Source organism: Hydra viridissima, unplaced genomic scaffold (genome assembly GCF_058129835.1).
Source record: "Hydra viridissima isolate aposymbiotic clone 2 unplaced genomic scaffold, HvirCarnegie_v1 scaffold_7, whole genome shotgun sequence".
NCBI classification, from domain to species: Eukaryota; Metazoa; Cnidaria; class Hydrozoa; order Anthoathecata; family Hydridae; genus Hydra; species Hydra viridissima.
Window position 1 is genome coordinate 13,339,566 of NW_028324306.1, and position 19,149 is coordinate 13,358,714.

General features: G+C 27.0%; 1 protein-coding gene across 3 annotated transcripts in view; it reads left to right on the forward strand.

The window, feature by feature from the left end:
• Positions 1 to 15,866, forward strand: part of LOC145184966 (uncharacterized) — a 59,358-nt gene extending 43,492 nt beyond the window's left edge. For all 3 annotated transcript variants that reach the window (XM_090092879.1, XM_090092881.1, XM_090092882.1), the window contains 24 exons: positions 775 to 954; positions 1,330 to 1,472; positions 1,632 to 1,844; positions 2,055 to 2,210; positions 2,326 to 2,430; positions 3,113 to 3,220; positions 3,360 to 3,522; positions 3,926 to 4,044; positions 4,182 to 4,237; positions 4,376 to 4,461; positions 4,728 to 4,838; positions 5,002 to 5,180; positions 5,311 to 5,362; positions 5,977 to 6,170; positions 6,341 to 6,415; positions 6,510 to 6,610; positions 6,848 to 6,991; positions 7,179 to 7,253; positions 7,401 to 7,502; positions 14,266 to 14,363; positions 14,630 to 14,700; positions 14,813 to 14,884; positions 14,991 to 15,179; positions 15,355 to 15,866. In XM_090092879.1, the coding sequence (XP_089949005.1) occupies positions 775 to 954; positions 1,330 to 1,472; positions 1,632 to 1,844; positions 2,055 to 2,210; positions 2,326 to 2,430; positions 3,113 to 3,220; positions 3,360 to 3,522; positions 3,926 to 4,044; positions 4,182 to 4,237; positions 4,376 to 4,461; positions 4,728 to 4,838; positions 5,002 to 5,180; positions 5,311 to 5,362; positions 5,977 to 6,170; positions 6,341 to 6,415; positions 6,510 to 6,610; positions 6,848 to 6,991; positions 7,179 to 7,253; positions 7,401 to 7,502; positions 14,266 to 14,363; positions 14,630 to 14,700; positions 14,813 to 14,884; positions 14,991 to 15,179; positions 15,355 to 15,423 (2,861 nt within the window). In that variant the 3' untranslated portion in view covers positions 15,424 to 15,866. The remainder of the gene's footprint in view (positions 1 to 774; positions 955 to 1,329; positions 1,473 to 1,631; positions 1,845 to 2,054; positions 2,211 to 2,325; positions 2,431 to 3,112; positions 3,221 to 3,359; positions 3,523 to 3,925; positions 4,045 to 4,181; positions 4,238 to 4,375; positions 4,462 to 4,727; positions 4,839 to 5,001; positions 5,181 to 5,310; positions 5,363 to 5,976; positions 6,171 to 6,340; positions 6,416 to 6,509; positions 6,611 to 6,847; positions 6,992 to 7,178; positions 7,254 to 7,400; positions 7,503 to 14,265; positions 14,364 to 14,629; positions 14,701 to 14,812; positions 14,885 to 14,990; positions 15,180 to 15,354) is intronic.
• The last annotated feature ends 3,283 nt before the right edge of the window (positions 15,867 to 19,149 follow it).

The following is a 19,149-nucleotide window of genomic DNA, read 5'->3' on the forward strand; positions in this document are numbered from 1 at the left end:
TTAGAAAAAATATATTTAAAAGAATAATAGAATCATTTTAATAATAGAATCAAAATTAATTATTAAACGTTTTTTTATTTAATTATTATTACTCTTCATTTTTGTTAATACATCATATTACTTTTGATAAACTATTAGGTTTTTGAGTATTGAAATATTTTCATATTTTTTTATTTGATCTAAGAATAGTTGAAAAGCTTGAGAAGATGGATGGTCTACTATCACAATTACTTTGATAGGAGTTTTGATCAGAAAATAAGTTTTTTCCATTTTTAAAATTAATCAGCAGTTTATAAGGAATCCCATTTTGCAGCTTTTAACCAAAACCATGCTACTAATTTTTGTTCTCCAAAATTGTTCAAATGTTTATGGCTTGAAACTGAAAATGTCCATTTTGAATTTTTTGCTGTTGAATTATCTATTTTAAGTAAAAAAATTTTTTTGGAAAATTTTGCTTAAATTACTGTTTAATTTTAGCATCCATAATCTTAATAAAATACTTTAAAAAATAGATAAAACTTACAAAAATAATAAAGCTCATAAAGGTGGAACATACAAAATAACAACAACAAAAAAGATCAGTAATTACTAAAATACAGTTAAAAAAAGTTAAAAAAAAAAAAATCTTAAAATTCCATATCAAATTTTCCCCAAATTTTCTTCTATATGGAAAGTCATTCCTTAACAAAAATTTTAACCATTTAAATTTTGCTGATTGCTTTTTCCGTTAATGGAGTTTTGTTATAAATGTTAAAATGCTAAGTTTTCATTAAGGCTTGTGCCAGTTGTGTCCCCCAGGACAGTTCAGCAATACAAGTGGTGCTGAACAATGTAAATGCTGTGGTGCAGGAAAAGAAAGCACAAATATGAAACTAGGCTGCCAAGACTGTCAACCTTATGAGTATTCAACAGGAAATTGTTCTATTTGTTCATCCTGCCATCTTATTGGTTCATGTAAGTGTAAAATACTTAAAAAATACTTAAAAGCATAAATATATCAAATTTACATGAGTTTTTTTTTTTATAAATTACTTAAATTCCAATTTGAGGTTGTTACACTTAAAGTATTACTATTTAAGAATCATTCATGCACATGCAATCAAGTTGTTATATGAATTTAAATAAACATGTTTTGCAGAATAATTTTATTTGAGGTAAATTAAAGAAACAAGTTGTGCAACATTTGAACATATTACAGAATAAATTAAAAGGGAAATCCATTTGAGCAATTTAAAAGCAGTCCTAAATAATTTTAAGATTTATAAGTTTTTCATATCTTTTCAAGATTTACAAAAATTTCGTTGTTAACATTTTTTGGGATAAAACTAGGTGCGTGTGAGAGCAATCCATGTTTTGAAGGTGTCAGCTGTTATAACTTTGTCAATGAGAAAGGACACCCAGATTTCTATTGTGGTGACTGTCCTGATGGCTTTTATGAAAATGATAAAAAGGAATGCATTGATATTAATGAGGTACAATTTTTTTTCAAAAAAAATTTGTTGTACCATTTAGTTTTTTGCTCACTGTAATTACAAACTGAATATTATTTAAAGACCTTATAGTTATTATGCTTTATTTTCTATTATAAATCTTTTGCTCTGAATTTTAAGATTAGATATTAATTATCATAGTGTACAATGAATCCTTGTTCAGAGAACACAGAGTGTATAAATATGGCTCCTGGTTACAGATGTACAGGTTGTCCACCAGGATATAGTGGTACTTCATCTGCTGGGGTTGGCTTAGAATATGCTAAGCAAAATCGACAAGTGTGTATTGACATTGATGAATGCACTCTTGGTGTAAATATATGTGATGTAAATTCTACTTGTGTTAACACACCAGTAAGTGTAAATCTAGCAATAGACTTTAAATATCATTTACATCTTACTGCTGTTTTATGCTGACACCTTGATGATAAAAAAGTTGTTTGTTTTACCTAATCAGTAAATTCATTAAAAAAGAGTTCTGAGCTTTAAAAAACATAGTATAAGGTTATTTTTAGTTTTTAAAGCAAGTTGATATGAATAATTTTTTTTTTTGAAATATGCTAGGGCAGTTATATTTGTGGAAAATGCAATCCAGGACTTGTTGGCAATGGATATATTGGTTGCAAGCCAGGAGATTATTGTGCATCTAACAAAACTAACAATTGCAACCCTGTAAATGGCACTTGTGTCCCCCTTGGTGCAAAGCTCTTTTATTGCAAAGTAAAAAACCTTTTTTATATCTTTAGTAAAACTCTTAAGCACTAAAGAAGAACTTATTAGAATAAAAAAGCTTTATAGCTGAGTTTAATCTTAATTCATTATTTGTTAATAATAGTGCAATGATGGCTTTGCTGGAGATGGCGTTGTTTGCAATGAAGACCATGATTATGATGGTGTTACAACAAATGGTGCAGCATGCGCAACATTTGCTTGTAAGGAAGTAAGTGATTTATTTGACCTCTCTTAGAAAAAGTAGCTTATTTAAGTCTTGATCTTAATATTCTAATGGGATTCATATTTGTTTATTACCTACTGAAAAGTATAAGTATATTCAACTGAATTTATTACTATTTTAAATTAATTTACCTGTAATTGAATTAAAAAACCTGTAATTAACAGGAGTCTTTGGTTTTTTAGTTAAAAACTTTAAATCTTCATTTAAAAATGTCAGGTTTATTAAATTTATTTAGAAATGGTAATATTTATTATATTTGATAAAGGTTTTTTTTTTTGAAATTTGCAACAAGTAATAATCAAATATTTCTTTTTTCAAACTTTCATTTAGACCAGACTTCATTTTCAATTTTCTTTTTTAACATTTGATAATTATTGAAGTCCTTAGCAATTATTTTAAATTTAATAACATTTTGCCAGATGAAGTGTGAATTTACTTAAAGATTAAAATTCAACTTTATGATGCATTTTCAAATAAATTGATATAAAATCTGACAAATGATCATTTATTTAAAAATAAGTTCTTTTAACATTTAGCATGTACTTATAGCACCAAAATATTCAAAATGCAGTCATATTAAAACTTTAAGGTTAAAATACCTCAAATTGCAGCAAGGATCAATGCTAGAAAAATAAATATAAATATGGAAAAATATTTTTGTTTGTAGGATAATTGTGAATATACACCTAATGGCGGCCAAGAAGACACTGATGTAGATACATTAGGAGATGTTTGTGATGATGATGATGACAATGATAATGTTAAAGACATAAATGTATTTAAATAATATGATTTCTTAGCAAACTTACTTAGATTTTTTAAAAGATTTTTTATGAAGATGTTTTGTATTTTATTAAAGTTTTTTTTTTCTGTTATTTCTTTCTAAAGTATAAAACATTATTAACTATTTACAGGACAACTGCCCATTTAAATTGAACAGCAGATTTCAACAGGATAGTGATTTAGATGGAGTAGGAGATGCTTGTGATAACTGTTTGGATAAAAAAAATGAAGACCAGTCTAATATTGATAATGATAAAGATGGCGATGTTTGTGATACAGATATTGATGGTGATGGTATGTTGGTAATATTATTTTTGATGGCTTTCACTAAAAATGTTTAGTTGATTTCTGTTATTTTACCACTTTTAATTTAATTTCTACAAATAAATCAAACTAAAACAAATTTTTATTTTGTTTAAAAACTTCTTAATTTGCTAGTTTACCATGAGTGGAATTGCCCAAAAAATGTTTGAATAGATGATATGATTTAAACTCTTCTTTAATTTAAAATGGCACTATCAAAATTAAGTTTGTAAAAAACACAAAAACTTGTTTTATACCAGCCTTGAGGTTAACTATTATTTGTTAGAGCTCACCATAAAGCTTTGTGACAAAAGCTAAGCATTAAACGATTTCTTAACATGGTGCATAATTACTAGTACATACGTTTTAAAATAAATTTTTAAATCTGTTATAGGGATTATGAACAACTTAGACAACTGCAAATATGTTCACAGTGCCAACCAATCTGATATTGATAAAGATGGGGTAGGAGATTTGTGTGATAATTGTTATAAACACAGCAATCCAGATCAAGTAAGCTACTGCACTTTTTTTTTTTGATATTATAAACCCACTCTGTTGTTGTTTTTTATATTTTGGTTGTTCAGATTGTCAAATGGTAGCAGTTTAAAAATTTGAACTTTTTTTAAAGTTTTGTTTGTTTACTTCAGTTGGACAGCGATTTGAATGGTTTTGGTGATGAATGTGATATTCCATTTTTTGATTTGTAAGTAAATATTTTTATTGAATAAATTTCCAAAAAAAAAACACAAATATTTTGGCTACTACTTCTGTAAAAATAATCTTGGTTCAAAGCTCTTTATTTCATTGTTTTATTTAAAATCATTTTTTTTTTTTTAATAAGTGACGGTGATGGTGTAATCAATGATTATGATAACTGCATCTATTTGCCAAATGCTGATCAAGTTGATACGGATCAAGATGGAAAAGGTGCAAATGTTTTCTCTTTATAAAACAGTATGTAACATTTTTTACTAAACAGTTGTCAATTCGTATTGTAATAAGAGGAGCCAGAATCTATGGCTCTTATCTCAAAATAAAAAGAGGAAAAGAGCAATTGTTTATAGCTATTGAGTTATAATTGTACATGGCAATAAAAAATCAAATTATTATTTTACTTATAAAAAGACTGAAAAATATTGTTGATGGTGTGTTACTATTGCTGTAAAAAATGTTTTTATTTCAAAATATTTTAGGTGATTTCTGTGATGAAGATATAGATGGTGATGGTGTTCTCAATGAGATTGATAATTGCATGTATGTGAAGAACACACTACAGGAACATAGCAATCATTATGACATGGAGTGTATGTTAAGTATCATAAAAGTCATATCTTATAAATTTTTTGTGTTGTTTTTTTTTTTCATATGCAAAAAATCAAGTTAATTGTAAGGAGTTTTTATCAGTATTGTTGTTTAATGCCCGTTTTGTAGAATGCAAAGTATACCAAATTAAATCACTTTATTTAGCTAAACCTGTTGGGGATGCATGTTTTGAAGACTTTGACGGAGATAAAGTTGCTGATAAATATGATGTTTGCCCAAATTCAGCTAATATTCAAATAACTTCATTTCAAACTTATGATTTGATTGATCTTGCAGAAAAATCATCAACAGAGCCATATCCTAAATGGAGAATCCGAAATAAGGTTTTATAAAGTTAATTGTAAATATTACTACTTCAAGGTAAAAATTAATAAAATCTTAGATAAGTTAAGTATGATTTTAAATATCTTACATATGGAATTACAAATTTAATTTTTAAATTCACATTTTTAGGGAAGAGATATAGAACAGTTACAGAAGACATTAAGGCCTTCAATTCTTATTGGTATATGTTATTGATATATGTTTTTATTCATAGAGATCATTTTGAAAAAGTATATTAAAAAAAATTAAATTTTTTCAGAAAATTAAATTTTCATATTTTTTAAAGGTTGATATATTTTAAAGGTATATTTTTTAAAGATATTTCTGTAAGGTTTAAAAAGAGAACAAACTAAAATTTTATTTAATTTTGATTTAAAAGAAAATTCAAAAACCACTTATACTCAAAACATGACATTTTTAATCAAAGTAAGTTTACTATGGATTGCATTTATGAACTCAGATTTTTGTTTATTTTTCAAATTATTACTTTATTGCAGAAGATTGGTTGTGTAAAATTAACTTATATATTCTTTTTTTTGGTTGTTGTTTTTCTATTTTTTTTCACGCTGTTAGTTAGGTTGTACTAGAAGCAAACTATTCTTTTTTAAGTTTTTCAACTCTGCCAATCAAGATTCAGTAGCATTCTCAATAGCATCAAATAATTAACTTGAAGCATCAACAATAAAACTTGTGTTTTATTAAAACCAAAAAATTTCAATGAAGTAAAAGTTGAATCACAAATGTTATAATAATTATCTGTAAACTATTTTGGCTGACTTAATTTAAAAATTATAGGAAAGCAGCGTTACAGTGATGTTGAGTTCTCAGGAGTCCTACATGTTAATAATGATGAAGGAATTGATTATTTTGGAATGGTAGTTGGTTACCAAAGTATAAAAAAATTTTTTTTGGTGTTATGGCGTCATGAGAATATAAATTTTTTAAACGAAACTTACAAAGCTGGAATAAAAGGGATACAAATCAAAAAGGTATTTCTTTTTTCATATTATTTATTTTTTTAAATTTCATCCTTTTACATTTTTCATGTTTAGTTACAAATGTACATATGTATATGTGTGTATATGCATTTAAAAGCTTTTACAATTAATTAAATGATAACTTACCACTTATTAACTAAAACAGCTTTAATATTAATAAGGTTTCTGCCACTACAAGTGTTCCTTCTGAATCATTTTCTAATGCATTATGGTATTCAGGAAATTCACTTGCAGAGGTAAAATTTCTTTAGGTCATTAAAATCATTTTATAAAAGAAGTTATGTTGAAAAAAAGCTTAAAGTTTTTACTTTACCCATTTTTGTTTTAAAGGGTGTTTCAGTTTTATGGCAAGATCTAAATATGGTTGGTTGGAAACATCATCAATCTTACTTGTTTAAAATAGAACTAAGACCTTCTCTTGGAAAAATAAGGTATTCCTGAAAAATTCGACTAAATAATGGATCTTTTAGTAATATACTGAGCATTTCACACTTCAATTTGATTGTAGATGATAGGAGTTAGACCATGATATTTTGCAGAAATTATTGAAAGTTATGAAAATCTGTTCTTTTGCCATGTTGTACTCTTCATGAGGAGACTATTTTTCCATAGGATTGTGGTTTAGGTATTTTAGTTTTGTCTTGATTTAAGATATTGTTTTTGTAAAGGCTACAAATCAAACAAGGTTCACTGGTAATGGCAGATTCAGGTTACATTGAAGAGAATTCAATAAATGGAGGCAAATTGGGGGTTTATACACATGGGCAATGGAATACTATTTGGTCAAACCTCCAAGCTCGATGCCTTGAAAGGTAAACATTTACTACTTTTTTATGAGTTGAAAATTTTCAAAAAAGAACTTTTCCATATAAAGTATTGCTTTATACTCAAAGCTAATTAACAAATTTCATTTTTGAAATTTATTATTTAGCTGAAAGTGTTTGGTTTTTTACCTTTCATGTTAATTTTTAGTTTTCTTGAGATTATTTTTATTTTTAGAATAAACAAAGCTTTGCTTTTTAATCAAAGTTGTGTTATTATACCATCATTTAGCAAGCTGCAAATTAAATCCAGGTAGTTTAGATAATAAAGCTTCCAACAGTTATTGAAATTACTAGCATACTTAAAATCTTTAACTTAAACTCTTTATAATTTTTTTTGCTTTTGATTTTTTTACTTTTTGCTTATGAAAAATGTTTGTGGTAGAACTTTATTATTTAGTTTTACATTTGGGGTTTGGTTGAAGATATTTGCAACTTCTTCTATTAGTTCTAAACTACCAATTATTTGCAATGAATTCTTTTGTTTATATCTTCAAAACAGGTAACCTACTTTAAATGTTGTCATTTTCAAAATCTTAAAAAAAAAATGATCCTAATAATCTTCAAGTATTTATGAAACCTTAGATTTTAGATGTCCTCAATTTTTAGAAATCTAATTACAAAATTGAAGCAAGTCAAGTTTCTTTCAAGCCTTCATTTATTGATTTATTAATAAGTTTTCTAATTTTGTTTTTCCAATGACCTTCAAAGGTTTTGGAATAAAAAAAAAAAAAATGGTATGTTTTTATTTCTTTAAAGAATATAAACAAGTCCGGTTATACTGTTCATGTTTGGAATCTTTAAAGATTCATGTTTAGAATCTTTAGATTTAATCATAGAATGTAAGATATTTTGCAGAATTTATTTACAAAAAACTGATATTTTTTGTGTTTCTTCTATGATTGCATTGATTTTCTTGTATAATCCCCCATTATGTTCTGATTGTATTACCTATGAATCTTGAAGAAGATTTTTAGTAAAATGCTTTACAAAACCTATTTTTATATGCAATAAATCTTTAGTCTCTATATTTAGTTCTATTATGACATTATGTTTTCTTATCTCAAAGTCCACTTATGCCAGGACTGCAGTTTCCTGTGTCTGCTCTTCTGTCCACTCAAGTAAAGGCAGCAAGTACATTTAGCATAAGTGCCTTGGATTCCCACCATTTTAAAATCCTTTATCACTAGCTGGGTGTACTTTTTATACTTAAAAATTCTTAAACACCATTTTCACACTTTCATAATTTTTTGTACCAAATATTTTGTAATAACTAAATACAATTGTTAATATGTTATATATAATTCAAATATATTTATTTTATAAAACTATATAAAATATGCATAATAATAATGGCTGTTTGGTGAGCAACAATTTACACTTTGGAAGATGTCATTTGTAACATTACGCAAATAGTGTTGTATTGCTGCAATTCATTTACTGCAACTATGAACCATGTAAAGTGAAATGCCATTTACTTTCATCCTCTCATCCCCAACCTTACTTAATAAAACATTTTTCTTCTTTCATGATTATAAGTATTAATGTATTTTGTTTTAAAAAGTACCAAAGCCATTTTTTGGAGAAATGCACAAAGGTTTCAGTTACTTTTCTTATATAAAGAATCAGTAAATAGTCATTAAAATAAAGTCTCATAAAATTTTTTTTTTGTTGACTAATGTTATCAACATATTATTTATGTCTTCATATATATCATTTGAATGGGGTTTGAGAAGTTTACATTCAACTTTGTTAAAATTTTTTAAGACTTGATATTTTTGGATCTTTAAAACATTTGAAGAAAATCTTTTAACTTAAAATTCCTGTAAAAACTTTACAAAAAGCTTTTGAAAAATCTTACTTTTTCTTTAAAGATTTAAAATGAAGAATTTCAAAGATTTATTGATTCTAAGAAACTCAGTGATTAAATTTTCTGCTTGATCTTTTTTAAGTATTTGGTATTCAAGGTTTTAAGTATTTGGTTATTCTCCAACTAAACAGCAAATGGCTTGTGGTACTACTTCTCTAAATTGCATCAAATATTACACACATGCTAGTTACCTGAAAAAAGTTTAAACCTCAAATTTTATTACACAATTTAAGATGTTTAGGTCTCTTTGATAATAGTAATTTTTGATATTTCAAATTGCTTATATTTCAATCAAATAATCAACAATGTTGTTCTTGTTTAACAGTTTTAAAGATTGTATTAAAAATGTAGTTTTAAAAATTGTATTGATGTAGTAAAACTTACTTTTACAATGTCTTCTTAGGTATAGAATAATCTTCACCAAAAACAAGGAAATATGACATTTAACTATTTTTTATCATGTTTGATATATTAATTGAAAATTTATAATGCCTAAGAAAACCTATTTTTATGGTAAGAAATATTATTGAGTAAATTTTAACAAAAGTTGATTCATGTATTAAATATGTTACTTTAGTAACTCAGTTTGCGCAAGTATATTTAACCTTTTAAATCATCTTTTGAAAAATCATCCAAATTCATCAATTGATGTTACCATTTTCTACTTATCTTTTTATGTTGTACTTGTATGTGTGTATATTTGTATGTTTATGAATGTTTGTGTGAATATTTATGAATGTGACTGTTTGCTGGATGTGATAGATGTTTTTGCGAGCACAGTAAAAAAATTACCCGTTATATTTTTTAAAAACATAACGCCAGTTTTCGTGTTTTATAACGGGTATTTACCGTTATGTTCAATGTATAACGGTAATTAGCCGTTATGTTCAATATATAATTCGTAAATAACGTAAAATAATAAATAATGAAAATAACGTAACGGTAAACGTAAATAATGAAAATAACGTAACGGTAACTGCCGTTATGTTATTTTCATACGAATTATACATTGAACATAACGGTAAATACCCGTTATAAAACACGAAAACTGGCGTTATGTTATCCGTTATGTTTGAAAACCTGAGATAACGGGTAATTACCCGTTATGTTATCCGTTATTTTTTACTTTTTTTCTTTCTATAATGACCATGCAATTCACTAAAAGCAAAACTCTCACTCTCTCTATATATACGTATAAATTGTTAGTTGTTACACAACCAGTTACAATTTTTTTATAAAACAGTTTGATATGGAAAAAGACATTAACTGAGTTCTATGCAAATACTTAACTAGTATTAGTTTGTAATCATTATAAATTATTCTATATATATATATATAGAATAATTTATAATGATTACAAACTAATACTAGTTAAGTATTTGCATAGAACTCAGTTAATGTCTTTTTCCATATCAAACTGTTTTATAAAAAAATTGTAACTGGTTGTGTAACAACTAACAATTTATACGTATATATAGAGAGAGTGAGAGTTTTGCTTTTAGAATATATATATATTCTATATATATATATATAGAATAATTTATAATGATTACAAACTAATACTAGTTAAGTATTTGCATAGAACTCAGTTAATGTCATAATATTATAATATTATGTAGTTTAGGATCATGCATATATATATTTCAAACAAACTTTACATTACTTCAAAAAGAGTTCTATAGCGCATTGCACTTTTTTAATATGAAAAAAATTGTTCAAATACATATATCTCTTGAAAAAAACCAGGCAACTGCCCAAAACAAGATGGATATGATGTTTCCAATAAATAATACACAATTACTAAAGTCACCACCATTTCACTGACTAATAGCTGAATGTCCATCTCAAGACCCTGTTGGCTCCTTATGCCATACTCCTTATCATTCAAAATCAATAGTCATACTAAAAAAATATATAATAATATAATAGTAAAATAATAATATTGCAAAAAAATATTGTGAAAATTTTTAAATTACACATTCCAGTTTTTCACACACATTCCAGTTTAAAATTATTTCCGTGAAAGTATTAAACTAATACAAAAAAAAAGAGACAGAAAAGAAAAGTATGCTATTTCATGGAAGCATAGACATGCATGTTGTTGTTTAATTCAAATAAGTTCAAAAGTTCAGATGATAAACTTACATCCACTTTCATAAACAATTTATCACATGTCTTCTTGGAAATAAGTTTCTGCTGAAGCTTTAACATATTGTCAGTGTGGTTACCAGACTCTGGAGAAATCCAAGACAACATTGCTTGTATCTTGACTGTAGCATCCTTGAAATCACCATAAAAACGAATTGCTTCCTCCAGCATTAGTGTAGGAGAAAAACTAATTCTCTTTGGTATCATACTGAATGTCTGATTATTAAATAGTTGTCTATTTAAAATGGACAAGGTTAACTGTGAAGGTTTTCTTTTTTTTAATTCATTCTAAAATGAAAAGTACTAGTCGATTTTAAACATAGAAGAGCTATAAAAATTAATCAAATAAAAATTGGAAGACTGTGAAAATGTACTTTTTTGAGCTAAAGCTTCTTGAACAAATACTGGTTCAGATACATCTGCTGCGCTCTCTAAATTTGATTGGTCACTAGATTGCTGGTGTGAAGTAGGTGTCTCATCACAAGTCAATAGTGGAGAATTGGACGGATGCTGTGAACAATATTCTGCTGGTGAGCATGATGACATATAAGGCTGACCAAGTAGAATTGTCACTGGTAAAGATAAATACTGCTGTGGTGAAGAAGCATGAAACAAGAGAAAATTCATTTAAACTTTGGCAGAAAGAGCTTGAATAAAGTTTAGACACTGGCAAAGACAAGGCCTCAACCTCCAGGTTTTGCTCATTTAGAACGGCAGCAAAAGTATCTTCATCGATATTACATCCATTCCATGTGATTCCACAAGTGTTCCCACTTGCACTAGCAAACTTCTTTGAAACTAAACTAAAAACATTATTTTAAATAAAAACACAACTTTGAAACTAAAATAAACACAAAACATAATTTTTCTTCAGATTCTTTCGTAGGCTCTAAGCATATTACAAATTTATTTAAAAAGACTTTAAAAAATTAAACATAAAATAAAATAAAATATGTATTTATGTGTATAAATAAAGATAAATTTTATTTTATGACAAAATGTATCTGTTTAAAGTTGGCATTTTGCAGTCTGCTTTTAAAGTTACCTTATGTAAACTTGATTAAGAATTAAAATGAAAATACTAAATAGAATAAATATACATTTGCAAAAATTTTACTTATGCAAAATATTACGTAAAAATTTTACATTATTCTTAACAACAATCTTTAAACATTATTAAATGCGTATTTCTGAAATTTTTAAAAATAAATATGCATACCATTATTTAAAAAATCAATAATACTGCTATTATTACCAATAACAATTTTTTGCTTGCCAAGGTACTTAACAAGAACAGCTTTGACCATTTTATCTTCTTTGTTATTTCTTTTCTAGTTACAATATAAATTATGAAAGTAATGGTGTTAAACCATGTTTTGCATTAATATTATTTTGTAATAATAGGGCAAGTTAAAGTAAGTCAAATTAAAAAACAAAATTAAAATAATAATAAGTCCCATTAAATAATATAAGATATTATATATAAACCATATATTGTATGATTTGTATATAATTCATACATAATGTATGTGTTATACATTTGTCTCTCTCTCTCTCTCTCTCTCTCTCTCTCTCTCTCTCTCTATATATATATATATATATATATATATATATATATATATATATATATATATATATATATATATATATAAGACATGTAAAACTTGTTTGCAACAAAAAGCCATAAATATTCCTTCAAACAAACAAAAACTATCAAAGAATGTTCCAATAAAGTTTAACAATTTTATTAAAAATTGCAATTAAATATTTATAATATTCTAATAATATTATTATGACATATTATATATATAAACAACTTATAACATTTTAAAGTTCTTATAAATTATAAGAAAATTATAATATAATTTAAATCAATGCAGTTAACTGCATTGATGTGTGTGTGTGTGTGTGTGTGTGTGTGTGTGTGTGTGTGTGTGTGTGTGTGTGTGTGTGTGTGTGTGTGTGTGTGTGTGTGTGTGAAAATTTTTTCTCATTACTGCGTTTCATCGATAAAGATTCATCAGAGGATTTCTGATGAACCTTTGTTAATGAAACACAGTGCAAAATGAGAAAAAAATTTCATTAAGTGATTTTCTACTAATTAATAATTGCTCTGTTCTTTTAAGAACATTGAGCACTCTATTTTGTAGAATACATTTTAAAATTATATATATATATATATCAATGTATTATGGTATATATTTCAACGATTTATAAATCGTTGAATTTTGCTACAAATAATCAACTTATCTTATTTCTTAAAGAAAAACCCCGTGCAACAATTAAACAATTTTGAAAGATTCTTTCAACTCGCGCTTTTTTTACAAATACTTTTATGATGTCATATTATTATGTGATGACATATTTCCAACCAACATAACGGAAAACATAACGGTTAAACATAACGCCTTACATTTATATACAAATATACAAATAACTGTGGCTAACATAACGCTTTAGACATATTTATTACTAATATAACGGTAAACATAACGCCAAACTTTTCATTTACCGTTATGTTACCGTTATTGTTAGCGTTATGTTAGTGTATATTTTTTACTGTGAGCCTATTTTGCCATATGTGCATAATTTGTTTTTGGATTTTGACATTAATTTCTAAAAAACAAGAAATTTCTTTCAGTCTGACTCCCTTTCATTTTGATAGGTTTTGTGTAGAAATAACATTTTACCAAAACAGTTAAAAGTTATTTATGCTCATACTTTGATATCCCGAATATAAAACCATCTGTCTATTAAAAAAAAGCATCACAAAAAACTGATAGATGATCACGAAAAAAAAAACTAATTGGTGATCACGAAAAACTGTTTTGCGGTCACCATTCCTGTTTTAATAGACAGATGGTTTTACATTTGGAATATCAAGAATTGCTGACACCAATCACAGAAAATTGTTTTCTGTATTTTGAGGGTGCACTTTAGCTTAGTCTCAATTCCCATCATAGCCGTTCAGTCTACTACTTTTTTTTAAGTTACAACTGCATAGTGATGGTTCAAAGAAATTCTTATATTATTTTCTGTTGTGTTCGCCACAAAATAAAAACTTTTCTAAAGTTTTTTCTGTCAAAATCAAAAGATGGTTAAAATACACTTGTATTTTAGTTGGCCAGTTCATTTTGTGTGGCTGCTTATTGATCAGTTTTATTTTTCATTTATATTTAAAACAAAGAACTGTATGCAATGTGCATTATTTCGTTTTCCCCTTTAATCTGTTTTTATTGATTTTTAGAATTTTGAAATGCACCTTGTCTTCAATTTCATTAGAAGGAACGGATAAATTACTGACTGAAGAATGGCAATATATTATAATGCGATATGATGCGTTCGGTAAATATTATTTACAATTTTCATTTATATTTGTACTAGCTTTGGTGTGTATTGCATTGAAAAAGGGAGAAAGAGAATGATTAGAGGATAGTGGTAGCATCACCTAAAATTAAACAATAAATCATAACTATTTTTTTAAATGTTTTCTTACGGATATAAAGATCTTCGATAAAACTGATCATAATGTCCTACTCAATACCAGGCAATTTTTTTTTCCCGCGAAAATTTGGTTATAATCTTAATTTGTTTTTGCTATGGAAATTTAGATCAAGACATAAGTCTTTTTGTGAATGGTAGAAAGTATACATCAAAAACAAATGTCCCCATCCAAGATTTTGTAAGCCTTACAAAATATTTCTGTTTTTAATGTATTAATATTCCTGCTTGTTTTTTTTTTTTGTCGTTTTTATTGTTTTTTTATATATATTTTTTTTTTGTACTGTTTGTAGGAATCTGTTAAAAACCAATCGTTATATCTTGGTTGTTATCTAAATGAATATTTTATTGGAATAATGGATGAAGTATGTTTATTAATTTAAAGTAGTTAAAAAATCAAAAGTTTACAGTAAAAAAGATCCAAAACTTTTACATAATGCGCATGTGTTTCAACATTTTGATTTTTATTAGGTCGTAGTTTGGAATGTTTTTGTGTTAGAAAGCGAATTTATAAATATTATAACTTCTGGCTTAAAATGGTCGAAGCATCAGCGTCGCATTGCTGCTCATTATACAATGGATCAAACTCCGAATGTGATCTTGTTTGATTCCAGCGAGTATGAAAATAATGCAAGTGTAAACAATACTCAGTGGGTTGAGGTATATGTTATTCTCGTTTAATACCTTGTTAAAATTTTTTTTAAAAAAGTTTAGGAAAAGTCATTAACGTAACTTTTATTTTGGTTGTGACTCGCTGAAATACTTTATATTTAATTCACAAGTTGTGAATTATACATGGCTTAAATAAATATCTTTTGTATATCTTTTTCTATAGAGTACAATTGATTACGCCCAGTACTTTTTATCCCGCACACCAAAAGTTTTGCTCCACGATGAACTATAAATAACCACCTCAAATATGGAGAGTTTATTTATTTTTTACTATTTAATATAGAAATTATTTAAATAGTTTCTTGTTTTTTTTTGATTTTCACAAACAATACCTCTTTCGTTTAGTAATACTAATTTAGTTTGTTAATAAGAAACTATATATTTTTCTAAATTATATCAACTTTTATATCGTAAATAAAGAAAAAGAATTTAATGTAGATAAAGTTATCGTAAATGATCAACTAATGTGTCAGATTTATCAAATAAGTGTTCATCAAAAACCCGTACAATGTACTGCGAATACCACACACCGACTGGGTAAAGTGTAATACCGTATATAGTAGATATAAATTGTTGTATAAAATATTTTATAAGTTATTGAAGCAGGAAAACAAATAAATTAAAAAAATTGGTTTCTTTTACACATGACCAAGTTTTAGTCATTTTAAACAAAAAGCCGACTTTTCCTTGTTTTGTCTTGAAATCGTAATCTATTCTGTTTAATGAGCCATTTCCATTTGAATAATATGAATAATGTAATAGACGAGTTTTTGGAATAGCAATTTTTAGATTACTCATAGTCATACAGTAAAGGTTTGTTATTTTTGAATTTGCAAGGGACCAAAGATTTTGTTCTAATTAGCGAATGTTTGAATTAACGAAGTTTGTTAAACTTCCTTACCAATTTGTAACAAGCAAAGAATGATGAAGCAGACTAATGTTTTCACTATCAAAATATTCAGCCAAAGTTTAAAAATCTGCAAGCGGTACTCAACTATATTGGTATTCTGCCCTTCTGTGGTGGTAGTTCCACTACGGATATTTCAGCGTCAAAAGCAGTTAATGAAGCTGCGTTGATATCCTCTGGTATAGCTTAAAACCGACCATCCTGCAAGTATTTAAACTTAAATATATTTGAATCATCTTCGTCAGCTTACCTATTTCTCGATTTGAAATAGAGATTCCTACTTTGGGGAAACAATGTGTAATTGTCTCAATGGATGTTGTATTCCAAGCGGTCACCAACATTTGCATTCAAGCTGCGTTGTGTATGTTATGCTTTGGTTTAAAAAATAAAAAAAGCAATTTTATTAATTTTTGATACAAGGGTGTGCGGAACAATTGTCTATTACTAGTGCCACACTTTTTAAATCAAATACAAATTTTCGTTCTAATTTTCGAACCAACTCCTCAACCAATACCTCATCCATCCAATTCTTTTTTTGATGTCGATATTGACACAATAATAGCTTAAAGTTTTTGAAAGATTTTTTTTTTGAGTTTTTTCAATGAAAAAGATTGGTGTCTCTACCCCTAGAGCACTTGATACTGGCTCTTTATACGAACTTTATTAATTTTCCATCAGGAGACTTTTCCGATTTAGTTTGGTATGTTTGGTTTGTCATACAGAATAGTCCAAACTCATCAGCGTTGTAAATATCCTTCAAGCTATAATTTAAACACTACAGGCCCTCATGCAACTTTCTAACATAATTTATGTTGGAAAAAAAATGTGCAGATTAAAAGTCGCCCGTTGTTGCAGGGGTTATCAATGTGACTTTAGTAATCAACGTTACCAGCGAAACTGTAAGATATTGATTTTCAACCAATAACCAATTTAGTTGTTACAAAAATTTGATTCCCCGGAAATTGTTTTAAAAGTCATTTCTTCGTTCTTTACACCTAAGTAAACAAACATTCGAAGCCCTAAAATTGCTTAAATTAAGCTCTTTAGCATATATGCTTGCCTTCTATTGGTTTATGGAATCAGATAAATCAACATTTTGACTACTGATATTCAAAAACCATTTAAAAACAGTCTAATGACTCATGATGAGAACCATTGAGCTCTTGATGTTTTATATCTTGTCTTTCTTCAAATGATGAAAAAAATTTTTATCATTACATTTAACCCATATTGATAAGGTATTTTTTAGAACACCATATTTCGCTGCAACATCTTCGTTCGTCAATCCATTCTCAATATCTTTAAAAACTTAAACTTTTTCCTGCAAAACTTTTTAAATGTGTTTTCGTTTTTGTCCCGCGAACAACATCTTGCTCTTGTTTAAAAAACGCGAATGCTTAATACAATATACATACTTGAGTAGCTAGAGTTGGCTAGAGTGTCCCAAAACTAAAACCAAATTAAGCTCTCTACTGTTTCTCATTCTATGGGCCCTAAATGAGTCAGTAAAAAAAGTTTTAGGGTTTTATTATAGAAGTGGTAGATATAGAATCTGAGTTTTACAATTTAAATGTTAAGCTGACTCATTTTCTATTGGTATATTGACCCATCTTCATCATCTTCAATAGGTATACAATAGAATAAATACAGACATAAGATTTTTAAGGTGGACCTGTCTTGCCAAAATCCAAATGTGGTATGTTAAAGACTAATCAGAAACCCATTCAGTGTCTTATACTTTCCATCAAAAACTGAAGCAAGTTATTGTTGGAATTATTTGCGACTATGTAAGATAACAAACTAAAAATTAAAAAACCTTTGAACTATTTGTATGACTCCCAAATAAAGAAAGCATTGTGCACCGATGCTCCAATTACACAATCTTTCAAAAAGTATGAGGAAGGAGAGACAATTACTTTTAACCAGGGGGTGGCAGCCAATCAATTTCATATAATTTTACAGAATCAAACTTTATCTGATTATGTAGATAAAGCAAAAAGATAAAACTACGCGTTGTTTATAAATGCCAATCAAAAAGCTGAAAGATAAACAACCCTTAAAATGTGTAATGGAAAAATGTTAGGAAATTCTACTGAGGAACTTTCGTAAGATTTTTTTTGACATCACCATGCGATGTACATATCATCCTGTTCTAGTTTACTATAAAGATGTGGAGTTGTTCAGCAGCCTTCTTATCATGTTTTTGTCAGATAATCTACTGAGTACAATTACCAATTATCAATAACCGATAAAAAGTTTACTAAAATTGGTAACTAAACAGCTTTAAATAGAGTAACTACTAACTATTAAATCTCAAACCATGTTGGTCTTTCATGTCTTTAAGTATCTTAAACCGGTGTTATATTGCACAAATTTTAAACCAACTTTTTTGCGTTAGAATATGTAAAATCTAATTTTATTGCAAAAATTGTTTTTACAAACTACGTAAAGTCATTTTTCTTATTTATACATTAAAATGTACAGTTACACTGGGGTGGGGAGGGGTGGGTTTATTTCAGAAAATATTGAAAAAATTTAAAAAACATAATGATAAATTTGGGTCAGCGCAAAAAAATCGAATTTTTTTGCTTAATTTATGAAAGCATTGTAATTCTAGTGTAGTATAATTAAAAAGAAAAAAAATCAGTTTTAGTATGAAATTATGAAATTTTTTTTTACTATATTGTTAGAATATTTTGTTATTTAAAGAACATAGAATAGAACAAGGAAAATAGTACCTAAGTACGTAGGTAAATTAAGTTAAAAGTTTTTTTTTAAGCTAAAAAAATTAAGATTAATGTAAAAAAAAAAAAAAAATAAAATAAAATTAAACTGATTCGTCTCTTCAGCATAGAGCTATTTATTTTAATATTCTAGAAAATACTCGTTGTTAAAAGAGATCTTGGTGCATCTAATCTTTTTATTTTGCTATTTTTTAACGCCAAGCTATTTGAAATATTTAAAGAAAGCCACATCTAGAATGCAAAAAAAGTTTATTTCATTTTCTTTACAATCTTTAACAAATTTCGTACAGAAATTTTTCCACTTCTG